The sequence below is a fragment of the Gymnodraco acuticeps genome, unplaced genomic scaffold, assembly GCF_902827175.1.
Source record: "Gymnodraco acuticeps unplaced genomic scaffold, fGymAcu1.1, whole genome shotgun sequence".
Taxonomy (NCBI): domain Eukaryota; kingdom Metazoa; phylum Chordata; class Actinopteri; order Perciformes; family Bathydraconidae; genus Gymnodraco; species Gymnodraco acuticeps.
Genome location: NW_022991244.1, coordinates 343966 through 358225, shown reverse-complemented (window position 1 = coordinate 358225; position 14260 = coordinate 343966). Strand labels below are relative to the sequence as shown.

The following is a 14260-nucleotide window of genomic DNA, read 5'->3' as shown; positions in this document are numbered from 1 at the left end:
TGAGAAAACCGTGTTTCATGGCGAGCATTGTGTTGCCATGGCAACATCATTTGAAGAAATCTCAAAACTGTCCCGTAGATGTCTTCACGGCTGGACTGTTAGCACACATGTGAAGTTTTAGCACTTTTTGAAAATGTTCATAGGAGTTATAGCAATATCGTGTTTTATTGCAAGGGATGCAACAGCTGTTGAGGGCTGGACCATTAATTGTCATCTGAAGTCTGGTGGTGTTTTGACCATTTTCATATCAGTTACGACAACATCGTGTTTTTTGGTGAGGGATGCGTTTCCATGGAAACAGCATATGGTGAGATCTCAGATTTGGCGTTGAGCTGTTGAGGCATGTGCCGGTGATATACAAGCGAAGTTTGGGGGACGATCGGACCGTGTCCATTGGAGTTACACCGACATCGTGTTTTTTGGCGAGGGATGCGTTTCCATGGAAACGGCATATGATGACACCCCATAATTAACGTAGAGCTGTTGAGGGCAGGACCATTAACCATTATCTGAAGTCTGCTGCTGTTTTATGGCGAGGGATGCTTTGCCATAGTAACACCACATTACGTAACATCAGATTTGATGTAGAGCTGTGTTAACCATTATCTGAAGTCTGCTGCTGTTTTATGGCGAGGGATGCGTTGCCATAGTAACACCACATTACGTAACATCAGATTTGATGTAGAGCTGTGTTAACCATTATCTGAAGTCTGCTGCTCTGAGCATGTCAGTTGGAGTTATGACATCATCGTGTTCCATGACACAGGTGTTTATATTTGAGCTAACGACGTTACCATAACACCTGTGCTTGAGCCCAGAGATCAAAGGTTTCCATGATGATGTGCAGTAATCAGTGAGAGGAGAGCGTTTGCACTGTTCTGAATGAGAGATAAACCTCTTACATGTGAACGTTTTGTTGAAGAACCGTAACAGATATCGGTGAAATTTCAACATGTGAAGCATCTCAAGAACTCTGTGCATCTGAAGTGTGCTTTTTGTGTACTTTCGGGTTCATAATGTGGCCTTTTTGGAAGATTAACTAAAGGTGTGCGGCTGCTGTGGTGGGGAAAGATGAGGCTGAACTTACAATGGGATTTAATGGAGACATGTTGAAAGATTTTGTCACTTCATGCCCTCAAGAGGCATTTTGTTTAATCAATTTTGCTTAATTTTGGGATTTGGGAATTATGGCAGGTTTAAAAAAATATATATGAAGGCGAATTTCAAGCTGTCCTCCACTCTAGCTTTGAGATCACACACTCTAGCCTTAACGAGCTGCGCAATACTCAGCTAGAAAGTCTAACACTAGTGATGACTGGCTTCTTTTTCGTGTCCTCAGAAATAAATGTCCAGCCCTTATTAAAAAAGCTAAAGTTGATTACTCTCTGAGCTTAACCACCGATTGTTTTAATGACCATTCTAAGTTCTGGAAAACAATTAAATCACTTCAGAAAAAGAAGGTTTCTAGTTTCCCACAAAAACTGAAGGTCAGTGACGCTTTTATTTCAGATTCAGATGGTATGTCTAATGCTTTCAATGCTCACTTCAAAAAGGCTGGTCACATTTTTGATGAGCAAAGGCATGACTCTCTAAATGGTCGTACTCACAGCCGTAGTCAAGAGATGAACTCCCCTGTTTTTGATTTAGCTTCTTTCTCGGTCTCTGAAGTCTTACAGGGTTTGCACTCAATTGATCCTAAAAAGTCTGCGGGGCCTGACGGCCTCGACACGTTCTTTTAAAAAATTGCAGCTCAGATTATAGCACAACCAGTAGCTGATATTTTTAATCTCTCCCTGTCCACTCACACGGCCAGCTGTGTGGAAGCAAGCTCTGGTATCGCCCCTCTTGAAAACTGGTGATCGCACGGAGTTGAATAACTATCGTCCTATCTCAAATCTTTCTGTGTTATCAAAGATTCTTGAGTCCCTAGTTTCTACTCAGCTAAAACTTTTTTTAAATTCACACAACATCCTTAACCCTATGCAATCTGGATTCAGATCAAAGCACAGTACTGTGACTGCCAGTCTGAAAGTCTTAGACGATATTAAGGCTGCTTTGGATAAAACAATCAGTTTGTGTTGCATTGTTTATTGACTTAGCCAAAGCATTTGACACTGTAGATCACCACATTATGTCTAATGTTATGTTGGTGTCTCGTTTCGGTCATAACGCCATTTGCTGGTTTCAGAGTAATCTAACCGACCGTACTCAATGCATCAGGTTGGGTAGTACTGTCTCTGACTCTGTCACCTTGGAGAAGGGAGTTCCACAGGGCTCTATTTTGGGGCCCATGCTCTTTTTATTATATGTAAATAATATTTGTAATCAGATGCAATTTTCTACCTATCATATGTATGCTGATGACACTATTGTATACTTGTTCTGCCCTCCAGGCAGCTTATCTTGTGTTTTGTGTTGTTTAGCACCCGCTATGTTGAAACGTGGTACTGCACCGTAGACCAGTATTTAAAGATTGATTAGAAACATCATCAGGACAGTACAATACTCATGTGCTCCTTCTCTGGATATGGCCGTTTCCAATTTAAAATCTGATGTTATCACGCTGCAGCATGCGCTTCTTGATTCCAAAATGCTATTGAACAGTAAGAAAACCAAAGCAATGCTTTTTGCTCCCAAGTCAATGTCCTCTTGCCTCTCCATTGACACCCTTGATGCGCTTCTCTGTTGAGTTTGTCGATACCTACACATATCTGGGCTTTTGGTTGGACAGTAATCTGAACTTTAAACATCACATTGAAGTTCTAACAAAGAAATTGAAATTCACTCTTGGCTTCCTTTTCAAACTTAAATGTTGTTTTTCAATTTCATCCCGTAAAAGGTTGGTCTCTGGCTTATTCCTGTCCCATCTGGACTACGGTGATACCATTTATAGATTTGCCTGTCCCACTGTTTTGGCCAAACTTGACCCACTCTACCATGCTGCACTGCGTTATATATCAAATGCACCCTATAGGACTCATCATTGCAAACTGTATAGCCTAACAGAATGGTCCTCACTGACTATGCGTAGGATGCAGCATTGGTTTTTATTAATGTATAAAGCCATTTTAGGTAAGCTTCCACTGTACATATGTGCCAGATTTGCCCCAGTTTGTGACTCTTACAACCTCAGATCCAGTGCCTGGATACGGTTCCAGGTTCCTGCTGTGCGGACTGAGGCTGGAAAAAGGAGTCTTTTTTTATTATGGTCCTTGGAATGACCTTCAATCAAACCTAAAACTGAGGGCACTTGTCCCTATAGCATGTTTTAAATTGATGTTGTCTGAAGTCCTTTCAACCAGCTGCTCTTGCAGTAATAAGTAGTGTACCTTTCTTACTGTCCTAATGTGCTCAATGTAGTGACTGCTTTTTTGTTTTCTTAGTTATGTTCTATGTATTTTATATTTTTGTGTTATGTGTAGCGTTGCTGCCTTCTTGGCCAGGTCAGCATTGAAAATGAGATTGTATCTCAATGCTTTTATCTGGTTGAATAAAAAAATAAAAAAATACACACTAATGTTACAATCTGAAGAAGGCCTCTTTACCAAGGTCTGAACAATGTTTAATATTTCTAAAAGTATGAATCTGATTTAAAAGTTGTTTAATATGAATAATATCAGAAAGATGTGTAACATGTTAAAGTTGGAATGAAGTTTCTGAGTGAAAGTATGAAGGAACAGTTAGCAGTTGAAGTCGCATGAAGAATATTCAAGTCTGAAGAGTTTCTCCATTGACTTCAATGTTAAACATTTGATGAATTATGGGATATATCTCGGGAATTATGAAAGTTATGAATGAGAAAAGTAATAGCAATCGATTCCCGACCGAGCTGAACGTTTTGATGTTTGAACGGAGTTTCTGCGATGTGGAATGTGGGAGAAGAAGAGCAGCAAAATAACCCGTCGGAATAATAATAAAGAATTGTGTGCGTGGTAGTTGCTGATCAGCATTCCCACTAAATAATAGAAAGCACATTCAGTGCCTACATAGCATTTTAAGCAAACCCCATCATGTTAGTCAGAAAATGCCATTTGATTGATTACATCAATATGGGTGTGTTTTGGTGACTACCTGGAATTGACTGTGCCTGAACCAGCGTAATTTAATGTAATTTATTAAAATGATTTCCAATTATTTTTGTTACAAAAAGGTTAAAGTGCACACCTTTCATTGAATCCGTGTAAAGGATGCTATCCAGCTCTGTCACTCATCACTATGCGCCATCACAGAAAACAACATTAAACCGGATATCTGACATAAACAGGCTGTAATGCAACTACAAATTTCCTTCACAGGACTTTGCAATAATTGGTTTATGTGGTAATTGATCGAAATGAATGCCTAAATTCAATAACCACCTCCCTGGATTGTAACATCATTAAACTGTGCATACCAGGACAAGCAGATATTTTATCTTTTTCCAATCTTATTTCACACCTTTTGTCTAATCTTATTTGCTCGCAGCAATTTTGCACCTCCAATACAAGGACAAAATATTTATTTTGCAGGTATGATGTAACCGTTCCACTTCTTGTAAACTTTAAATGTGTTTGATTACTGTATTTGCATCTTCCCTGTCACACACAAGCATGCTTTTTCAGTCTAACAATGCATGCTGATGGAATAACAGTATGTGGGTGTGGAAAATATAAATGGAGGGAACGAAGAGTCCGTCCGCCTTTTTATTGATTTATTGTATTTTTCAGCAATGTAAACACCTGTAGACAGAGGAAGGTCACTGACAAAATGTATCATGTAAATTGTCATTGTATAATATTCGTTGTTGGAAGCTGCCCTTTTAGAGTTCGAGAAATCAAGTTTTTGTCGTGAATATACAGAACAAACGTCCAGCCCCAGTTTTCTCTCTTATTATCCTCCATGCTTTCTCCTTTTGTTCTCCCCATCTCTGTCATTAACAGTGACGTCATTAAACACGTAGTAACAATGGATTTCATGTCAGATCTGAGAGGCTTTGCATTTTCACAACAATTCGAGCCCCCTGGAGAGAAATTGTATCTATTCTACATCTATTCTTTCCAATGGCCATTTAGAAATGTATGCTGCCTTTGAATTTCGCAACACATTTGAATGCATCATTGAGCATCAACCAAGCACTTGTTTATCATCGCTTTTTTCACAAAGCTGAAAATGTCTATTATTGTTTCCTTTCCTGTTCCTATTGTTTTCCCCTGAAACAGCTATGATAGCATCTTTGTGGAACACACGATGGAAAAACAAAAAACAGGCACAATGTACGAGTACTTAATGCAAAATGCTACCCACTGACCTCCTGCCTTCCTCTTACCTATACTGGGCCGTCGCCCTTTCACTCCGGCACACTTCTCACTATATGGCTGGCACAAGAACTGTGGAGTGTGTGCCTTATTAAATCACATACGTCACACTCTGAAGCCCTTTAGCAAGTATAAACACAAACAAATTATCACAGAAAAATGACCTTATGGTCGCAAGGAAATTAAAAAAATACTCATTGTTAAAGCGAAACAAATTATTTATGTTTATTGTGATGGATGTTGAAGCATGACTCATTGTGCCTGTGGAAGTTATTCCATGCCGTACTAATGAGATTATCTGCTAATTACATTGTGTGTAAGCAGAAACACAAGCCATTATCTTCAGCTATGCTCAGACGGCAGAGCCTCCTCTAACAGGATTGGAACAATCTTAGAAACCCTTAATATTCTTTTCCTGCAAGATTATGTGTCACCAGTGTGTAAAGAAATATTAAAAATATCATTGTCTTACTTCTGTAGTGATCTGTGGGATGATGGTGTATTATCGTCACTTATTCTATTTTCATAGAGTAGTTCAGTGTCATTTATAAGAGGGCTGCATGAGTTAAAAATAATAACTATTATATATACGATTATTTAAACTGATACTGCTATTGCGAAACGATTTGCGATATTAGAGGCAATAACAATTTTTCTAACATTATTAACATAATCATCTACAGCACCGTAACGGGTAAGGATTACAATACAAGGTGATGTGTTCACATATTTCGCATTTAACAATTATAGCACTGCGATTTCGAAATAGTTCTATATTTTGCGATTTCGATAGAATTTCGATTAATTATTTGTGCTCGAAATATGAAACACCTGGGTAGGTGAATAGAGAATAGAGGACTTGAACAATAGCACTCTGCTCTTAATGGAAATAACACACATTCCTAGGCACTTCACTTCTGTCCCCACTCTTAATCATTCAGGCTCTCTCACACACACACACACACACACACACACACACACACACACACACACACACACACACATTCAGCCTCTTATAGAGTCCTTAACGAGCTGCAGCTTTGCGGGAGGTTGGTGTATGAGTGTGTGCTTCTGTCTGTGTACATGCCCAATGTCTTCAAGGACCACACACACACGCACACGCACAAGCACACACTTACACACACTCACACACACGGAGGGAATTTCAATGCATTTGGAGGCAAATACTAAAGCAGACACATAACCTGCTGCCAACGTAAACTTAGACCTGTGGAAAAGTCTTGATCCTGTTTTCTTAGGAACAGGGAAGAAAGCACCTCTCCTACACCGCACATAAATCACATTGTAAAAACATCTCAAGTTATTTTCTTCCTCCCTGTTACACTCAGAAGCCCCTCGGTGCAGGTCTGCATACTGATCATATACCAGTAACCTTTATTACATTACATTACATTGCATTTAGCTGACGCTTTTAATAAGTACATTCGACCAGGAAGACACAACCTTGAAGAAAACAGAATCATATAAGTACATCAGGTTTCATAAAGCCAAACATTTCAAGTGCTACTCAGCTAGCTATAGATAAGCCAGTCCTTTATTAGTATATAAGTGCTCTGTTAGCAGTTCTTTGTTAGTAATTCTATCGCTCGAAGTGGAGTCGAAAGAGATGAGTTTTCAGTCTGCGCCGGAAGATGTGCAGGCTTTCTGCTGTCCTGATGTCAATGGGGAGCTCATTCCACCATTTTGGAGCCAGGATAGCAAACCCACGTGTTTTTGCTGATGGGAACTTGGGTCCCCCTCGCAGCGAGGGTGCAGCGAGTCGTTTGGCTGATGCAGAGCGTAGTGCACGCGCTGGGGTATACAGTTTAACCATGTCCTGGATGTAGGAAGGGCCAGATCCATTCGCAGCATGGTAAGCAAGTACCAGTGTCTTGAAGTGGATTCTAGCAGTTACCGGAAGCCAGTGAAGGGAGCGGAGGAGCGGAGTGGTGTGGGAAAATTTAGGAAGGTTGAAGACCAGACGAGCCGCTGCATTCTGGATGAGCTGCAGAGGTCGGATGGCACATGCAGGTAGACCAGCCAGGAGGGAGTTGAAGTAATCTAGGCGTGAGGTGACGAGAGCCTGGACCAGAACCTGCGTGGCTTTCTGGGTCAGCTGGGGACGTATCTTCCTGATGTTGTAAAGCGTGTATCTGCAGCAACGGGTTGTAGCAGCAATGTTTGCAGTGAAGGACAGGTTGTTATCTAGGATCATACCCAGATTCCTTGCAGTCTGAGTCGGGGAAACAACAGAGGTGCCGATGTTGATTGTCAGGTCAAGAGTGGGACAATCTTTTCGCGGAAGAAAAAGCAGTTCAGTCTTGTCAAGGTTGAGCTTGAGGTGATGAGCAGACATCCACTGAGAGATGTCAGCTAGACAAGCAGAGATGCGTGCGACGACCTGGGTCTCTGAGCGGGGAAAGGACAGAATTAATTGGGTGTCGTCAACGTAGCAGTGGTATGAAAAACCATGCGGGCTAATGACTGATCCGAGCGAGTTTGTGTACAGGGAGAAGAGGAGGGGACCAAGAACAGAGCCCTGAGGGACCCCTGTAGTTAATTGACAAGGGTCGGACTCGGACCCTCTCCAAGTTACCCTGTAGGTACGGTCTTTGAGGTATGAGGTGAAGAGGGAAAGTGCAGAGCCTGAAACTCCATGTTTTTGGAGAGTGCGAAGGAGGATCTGATGATTCACCGTGTCAAATGCAGCGGACAGGTCCAACAGGATGATGACAGAGGAGAGGGATGCTGCTTTGGCAGTGTGCAGTTCCTCAGTGACAGCAATGAGAAAAGTTTCTGTGGAGTGACCTGCCTTGAAACCAGACTGGTGCGGATCCAGAAGGTTGTTCTGATGGAGATAACAGGAGAGTTGTTTAAAGACAGCGCGTTCAAGTGTTTTAGACAGGAACGGGAGTAGAGAGACAGGCCTGTAGTTTATAACATCAGACGGGTTGAGAGTGGGTTTCTTTAGGAGAGGGTTTACTCTTGCCTCCTTGAGACTGTTTGGAAAGTGACCAGAAGTTAGAGAAGTTTTGATGAAATGGGAGAGAAACGGTAGAATATCAGGAGCGATAGTCTGAAGGAGGTTTGAAGGGATAGGGTCCAGAGGACAGGTGGTAGGGCGGGCAGAGGTAATGAGGGTAAGAACCTCACTTGAAGAGAGAGGGGAAAAGGAGGTTAGTGTGTGGGTGGAAGGAGGGTCTGGTGACCCAGCGGTGAGTAAAGGTGAGTCAGAAAAAGAAGAGCGAATATCATCAACCTTTTTTTCAAAGTGGTTAACAAAGTCGCTTGACAGAAGTGAGGAGGGGGAGGGGCTTTGGGAGGGTCCAAGAGGGTGGAGAAGATGGAAAATATTTTTTTGGGATTGGAATAGGAAGATTGGATCTTATCTTGAAAGAAAGTGCTTTTTGCCTGAGAGATCGAAGCAGAGAAAGAGGAGAGGAGAGCCTGATAGGTTAGGAGGTCGTCACGGTGTTTGGATTTCCACCGTTTCCGCTCTGCTGCCCTAAGGACGGTTCTATTAGCATGCAGTGCATCATTTAGCCAGGGAGCAGGAGGGGACTGACGAGCCTGCCGAGATGTGAGAGGACAGAGAGAGTCCAGAGAGGATGAGAGAGTAGAGAGGAGAGTTTCTGCAGCAGAGTTTGGAGGCAGGAGTTGGAACGAGTCAGAGGAAGGGAGGGCTGAGAGCACCGATGAGGCAAAGGTAGAGGGGGATAGGGAACGAAGGTTACGGCGGACAAGTGCAGGATGAGAAGAGATTAGTTTGTTATGTTTGGAAAGGGGTAGAGAGAATGAAATGAAGAAGTGATCGGATGTGTGGAGCGGGTTTACAGAGAGGTTAGAAGTAGTGCAGTTCCTTGAGAATATGAGATCAAGGACATTGCCAGCTTTATGAGTCGGTGGGGACGGAGACAGCGAGAAAGCAAAGGCGGTTAACAGAGATGTTAGTTCGTCTATCTTCCCTGTCTGGAGGTTGAAGTCTCCGAGAAGTACAGCGGGAGGGCCAGTTTCAGGGATGTGTGAGAGGAGATGATCTAATTCCTCCAAGAAGTCCCCCAAGGCGCCTGGTGGACGGTAGAGAACAACAATGGTTAATTGTATAGGATGGGTTACTGTGACGGCATGGAATTCAAAGGTGGAAGGAGTGAAGTTAGGTAGCTTGAAGAGGGAAAAGCTCCATTTGGGAGAGAGCAGGAGACCAGTGCCACCTCCTCTGCCAGTGGGTCTGGGTGTATGGGAGAAGGAATATGCTGTGGAGAGAGCTGCTGGGGTGGATGTGTTGAATGGAGTAATCCAGGTCTCAGTGAGAGCAAGGAAATCCAGGGTCTGCAGGGAGGCATAGCCAGAGATGAAGTCAGCCTTAGGAACAGCTTTATCCACAACCTGGTAAAATGCCACTGGTTAGGCTAGTTTGAGGGCAAACTCATGAATACTATAATGTTCTGGAGCCACAATGGAAAAGGGGGAGGAAACATTTTTTCCGGGCTCGCTATCTTTTCCCCCAATGAATCCATGACCAAAGAAGAAAGACATCTTGGAAGAGCCTGTAGAATTATTGATGAGACACATGCAGTATTGTGTGTGTGTGAGTAAATCTCTACTTTACAATGTATTATGTATAGGGGGTTCTCCACCTTCAGCAGTGGTTTGACAGTTTCAGCAAATACATGTGATGTTCTCCATTCAGCAAGTCTTTGTTCTAAAATAAGTTGTTATTTTGTTGTCCTTGACTGTCATTTCCAAGATTGTTTTCATACAGTGCAAGACAAAGCTGAGAAAATGCACAAAATAGATCGTAACATGTTGATCAGAAATCAGAAAGAGACAACTTCTTTAAATCAACTTGTTAGCATTCTAACATTTTAGAATGTTCTCTTGCGGTCTCTTAGTAGTGAATTGTCCATTCACTACTATTTTATCAGAAACCAATGTCGAAACATTGACCTCATGATGGCATGAGATGACGAATTGATCAGCACAGTTATTAAGATTCATCCTCTGGGCATCATTAACATCTGTACTAAATGTCAAGGCAATCCATCAAAGGTTTTCAAGATAAAAATCGAAATGTTGTGAAGACAAAAAACGACAGGGGCCAATCTTATGGTTGCACTACAGGTTACAGTCACCTTAATTAGTAAGATTCATCCTCTGGGGAATATAAATGTCTGTACTCCATTTGATCAGAAACCAGATATTGAGACGTTTCAGTGTTGTTACATAAACTGACAATGGCATCCCTAGTGTGATTCTGCTTCCAATATGTTCATGATCACACAGTCATTGTAAAGAAAAATATATAAATGATTTAAAAACTGTTACATTAAATCTCTTCCCAGGGTTTAGTGATAGAGCGAATCGGGAGGAAGCCCCTGCTCATCTTTGGTTTCGTTTCCATGGCTGTATTCTTCAGCCTACTAACAGTGTTCCTTCATTTCCAGGTAAGCCACTCTTCCTCTTCTTCACTGATCTCATTTATAACATACTCTAAATTACAAGGTGTCTCTGATTGATTGATGACATTTTCCTGGATTTATTGGATGATGTTGGCTGTTGAACAAAAACAAAATACCCATAGGATGCGGCGATCAATTCATAAATTCCCTTAAAGACTTAAACACTTACTCAGAGCTGACTTTAGATATTTTTTACCAATTTGTTCATTAAAATATCATCTTTTTGCACTCTTATTCCAGGACAGTATGTCATGGATGCCCTACCTCAGTTACGTCTGCATACTGGCTGTGATTGCGTCCTTTTGCTCTGGGCCAGGTAAATCTACTCATCCACATCACTGGCTCTGCTTTTTTCAACTTCTCTTTCTTGCTGTTTCATTTTCTGCCCTACAATTCCACTTTGGTGCTCCACTTCCCTTGGAACTGCACTTAAAAGAGATTGAGTAAATACCCTGCAGACTTATATCGGACTGCGTTTTCATATTAAGCTTTTATTCGTCGTTGTGGAATAATATATGAGAGTGACCCATCTGTGGTCCTCACTTTTGAAACTGGCCGAGGGAGAAAGAGCTGTATTTGAAGACCTTTTTAGACTTATTGATCATTTTCTTCCTACCTGGAGTGCTATCTATCAATCTAGATTGTTTTAGCATGGGTTGCAGAGTGCTATAAGAATGTGCTGTAGAAATGTCTGCCTTCTCTCAAATATAATGGAAGTACTTGGCACTCGTCTTGTGCTGCTCAAAGTGCACAAACTACACCCGCTAACTATATCTAGTGCCATCTTGTCCTATCATATTTGAAAGAAGGCAGACTTTTCTAGGGCCGATATCTCTGACACAAGTGGAATAATCAGCTAACTAGCGTGTCACTAATGAGAATGACAGCCGAAGGTGCCGTCATATGTTAGCATACTAAAGAGTAGCCGTAAGTATATACAGTTTATATATGGCATGGCACTGCAAATGCACAGGGGACAAGTGTGAGTGTTCACACTGGGCCTCAGTGGGAGGTTGACTTTGAGTTTCAAGGTGAGGCTTCTACTGTCATCACATATATAGTATACGTCTCTTCTGAATTATAATGTCTCCAGGGAGGGTTAATCCAATGAAGTGCTTCAGTGTAGGGTGAGATTAATACAGTGGAGTGGTAAAAAGTATGGAAAAAATGCAGACTTTTCACAACTATGACAAACGGCATACTAGAGGAAGCACATTTGAACCCCTCATTGCTAAAAACTAAAAGTAAAGAAGGCATAAATGTAAAAAACTGCAATGAAACAACTGCAGGCTGTACAGCGCACAACACCACCTTTTAATCGTTTAGTGCCTTGCTCAGGTGATCATATGTGGTAATCATTTTGAGAAGAGAGATCTTTTATCATTTATTTCCAACGTGCAGCGATGATTTATGGTCTATTGAAACAAATGAAGCCCCTCATTGCTTAGAGATAGTGAATGACTGGGAGGGGGAGAGAAGACAATTCATGAGGGATGAACCCAGGTGGTGCTTTGAGCATGTCAGTGGATAAATGAGGAGCCACCTTTCCTTTCAAGTCATTTTACCATGCAACGATGGCCCAGTTATATCAAAGTTTGATGAAAGCATAATGGCAGACTATGAAAGCAGTTGGGGCAGTTGTTCTTCTGACGAGCTGAGGTGCATAGCTATAATACATTTATAATAGTGCTTAGGTATCCAACCAGACACTGAATTTGTGTGTTGTATTCCAAATTATGTGAGAGATAAATCCTGCATGGTTAGTCACATAAAAGAGATATTTCTGTAAACAACATGTTACAAGATGTAGAGAAAGCAATTTAACTTTCAATTGCCAGCACATCACACATTCTGTAATTATTCAAAGCAGAAAACCTGTGAACAATCATTCAGTTTTTGTAACACTCAGTCCATACTGTACTTAAATCTTGCTCTCAGTTGATGGAGGCAGCTACTATATGTGATTCAAAACCATTCAAATCATTTAAATAATAACTATTATTATTCCTCTGTTTTCGTTTCAATCTTTGTTGACTCTGAAGCAGTGCTTGAATTGGAATGAAAAAGGTGCCAGTACTCTAAAATCAGCAACTTTTTCAAGTCAATTTTATATATACAGCCCACAAACAAGAATTTGGCTACTATAATGCTGGTGGGTTTGTCGCTTTACTACTGTATATTTTAGAAAGGTTCACTGTACTTAACATTTTTTATGATAGGCAGCGGATATGGCTAAAGCTCAGTAAGGTCAATATTAACTGAAAATATAGCAATCAAAGTCTAGATCTTCTGCTGAAGACACATGAAGCAGAGACCTTTCAGGTGAGAGCCCCTCTGGTGGTGTTCAACATTAATGACAAGGAAACAAAGCTCTGGTCAGAAGCATTTTTTATAAAAAGCTTTAACAAAATTAAGTATTTCTGTACATTTTGAATGCAATCTAACTTTCCAACTCAGAAAACGAAAAAGTGCCAAAAGTCTTCTCACATGGCTGAGCTGCTTTGCAATATACTTCACCACTGAAGAATACAAATATGTATAAAGTAAACTATGATGCAATCTAACTTTCCAACTCAGAAAAATGATAAAGAGCATGAACAAAGAACATGTAAAAACAAATGCAAAATTTGCACAATCTAAAATGAGAAACTGTAACTGCAAGTAACAAAGTCTGAGCCATGGTAAAGAGTTACATTGAACACCAAGCTGATCAGATAACTCCCTGGTTGGTCTGAAGTCCTTCTATCTCCAGGATCTGTACAAATCGGCACATTATGCCAAAAGTCTTCTCACTGGGTGAGCTGCTTTGCAATATACTTCACATTGTTAGAAAAGGCTCCAGAAGGCCTTGGGGACATCAGTATCAGGGGCTGGAGCTGGACAGGCTCTTTCATCAGCACTTCTCCTTCCCTTTGCCAGCCAGGACCTCACATACTGTTCCGGATTGAACTGTCCTAGTGATGGTCCATTACATTTAATGAAAACCAGGCTGGACAGTCGGCTGACAGAGAGAGCATTCCTTTTTGCAGTAAGGATATCGTTCATGCAGCTGAATGCCCGCTCACACTCACTAGTGGAGACAACGATGGTTCGGACTGCTTTCAGTAGAGGCTCCATGGCAGCAGGTGTACGGGATGCCCTGGTTTCCTTGTATTCGCGAAAGCCCTGAACAGTCTCTCTTCTGTCCACTTTCAGCACTTCGCACAAACGTAGCACCTCTACGTCCCCATACTGTACGTCTAACTCCTCTTCAGGCCAACTTCCAGGATGGATAACTTTCATGTCCTGGATTAGCTGATTGTCCCGGGCCTCCCGGCCATGTAATGGGATTTCTCTTGTGCTGACATGAGAGGAGGTTGTGGAAGTCATTCTGTGTCTCAGATTCTCTACCATACTGCGGAAAAAACTGACCTGCATGAATCTGTACAGCCTGCCATTCTCACGCAGGGCAACACCCTTGAAGGACTTCTCAGCTAGAGCTGTATGAACTGTAGTCATGTGTGGGCC

General features: G+C 41.6%; 1 protein-coding gene across 12 annotated transcripts in view; it reads left to right on the top strand.

The window, feature by feature from the left end:
- Positions 1 to 14260, top strand: part of slc2a9l2 (solute carrier family 2 member 9, like 2) — a 174465-nt gene that overhangs the window by 95227 nt on the left and 64978 nt on the right. For all 12 annotated transcript variants that reach the window (XM_034239597.1, XM_034239590.1, XM_034239591.1 and 9 more), the window contains 2 exons: positions 10637 to 10738; positions 10994 to 11069. In XM_034239597.1, the coding sequence (XP_034095488.1) occupies positions 10637 to 10738; positions 10994 to 11069 (178 nt within the window). The remainder of the gene's footprint in view (positions 1 to 10636; positions 10739 to 10993; positions 11070 to 14260) is intronic.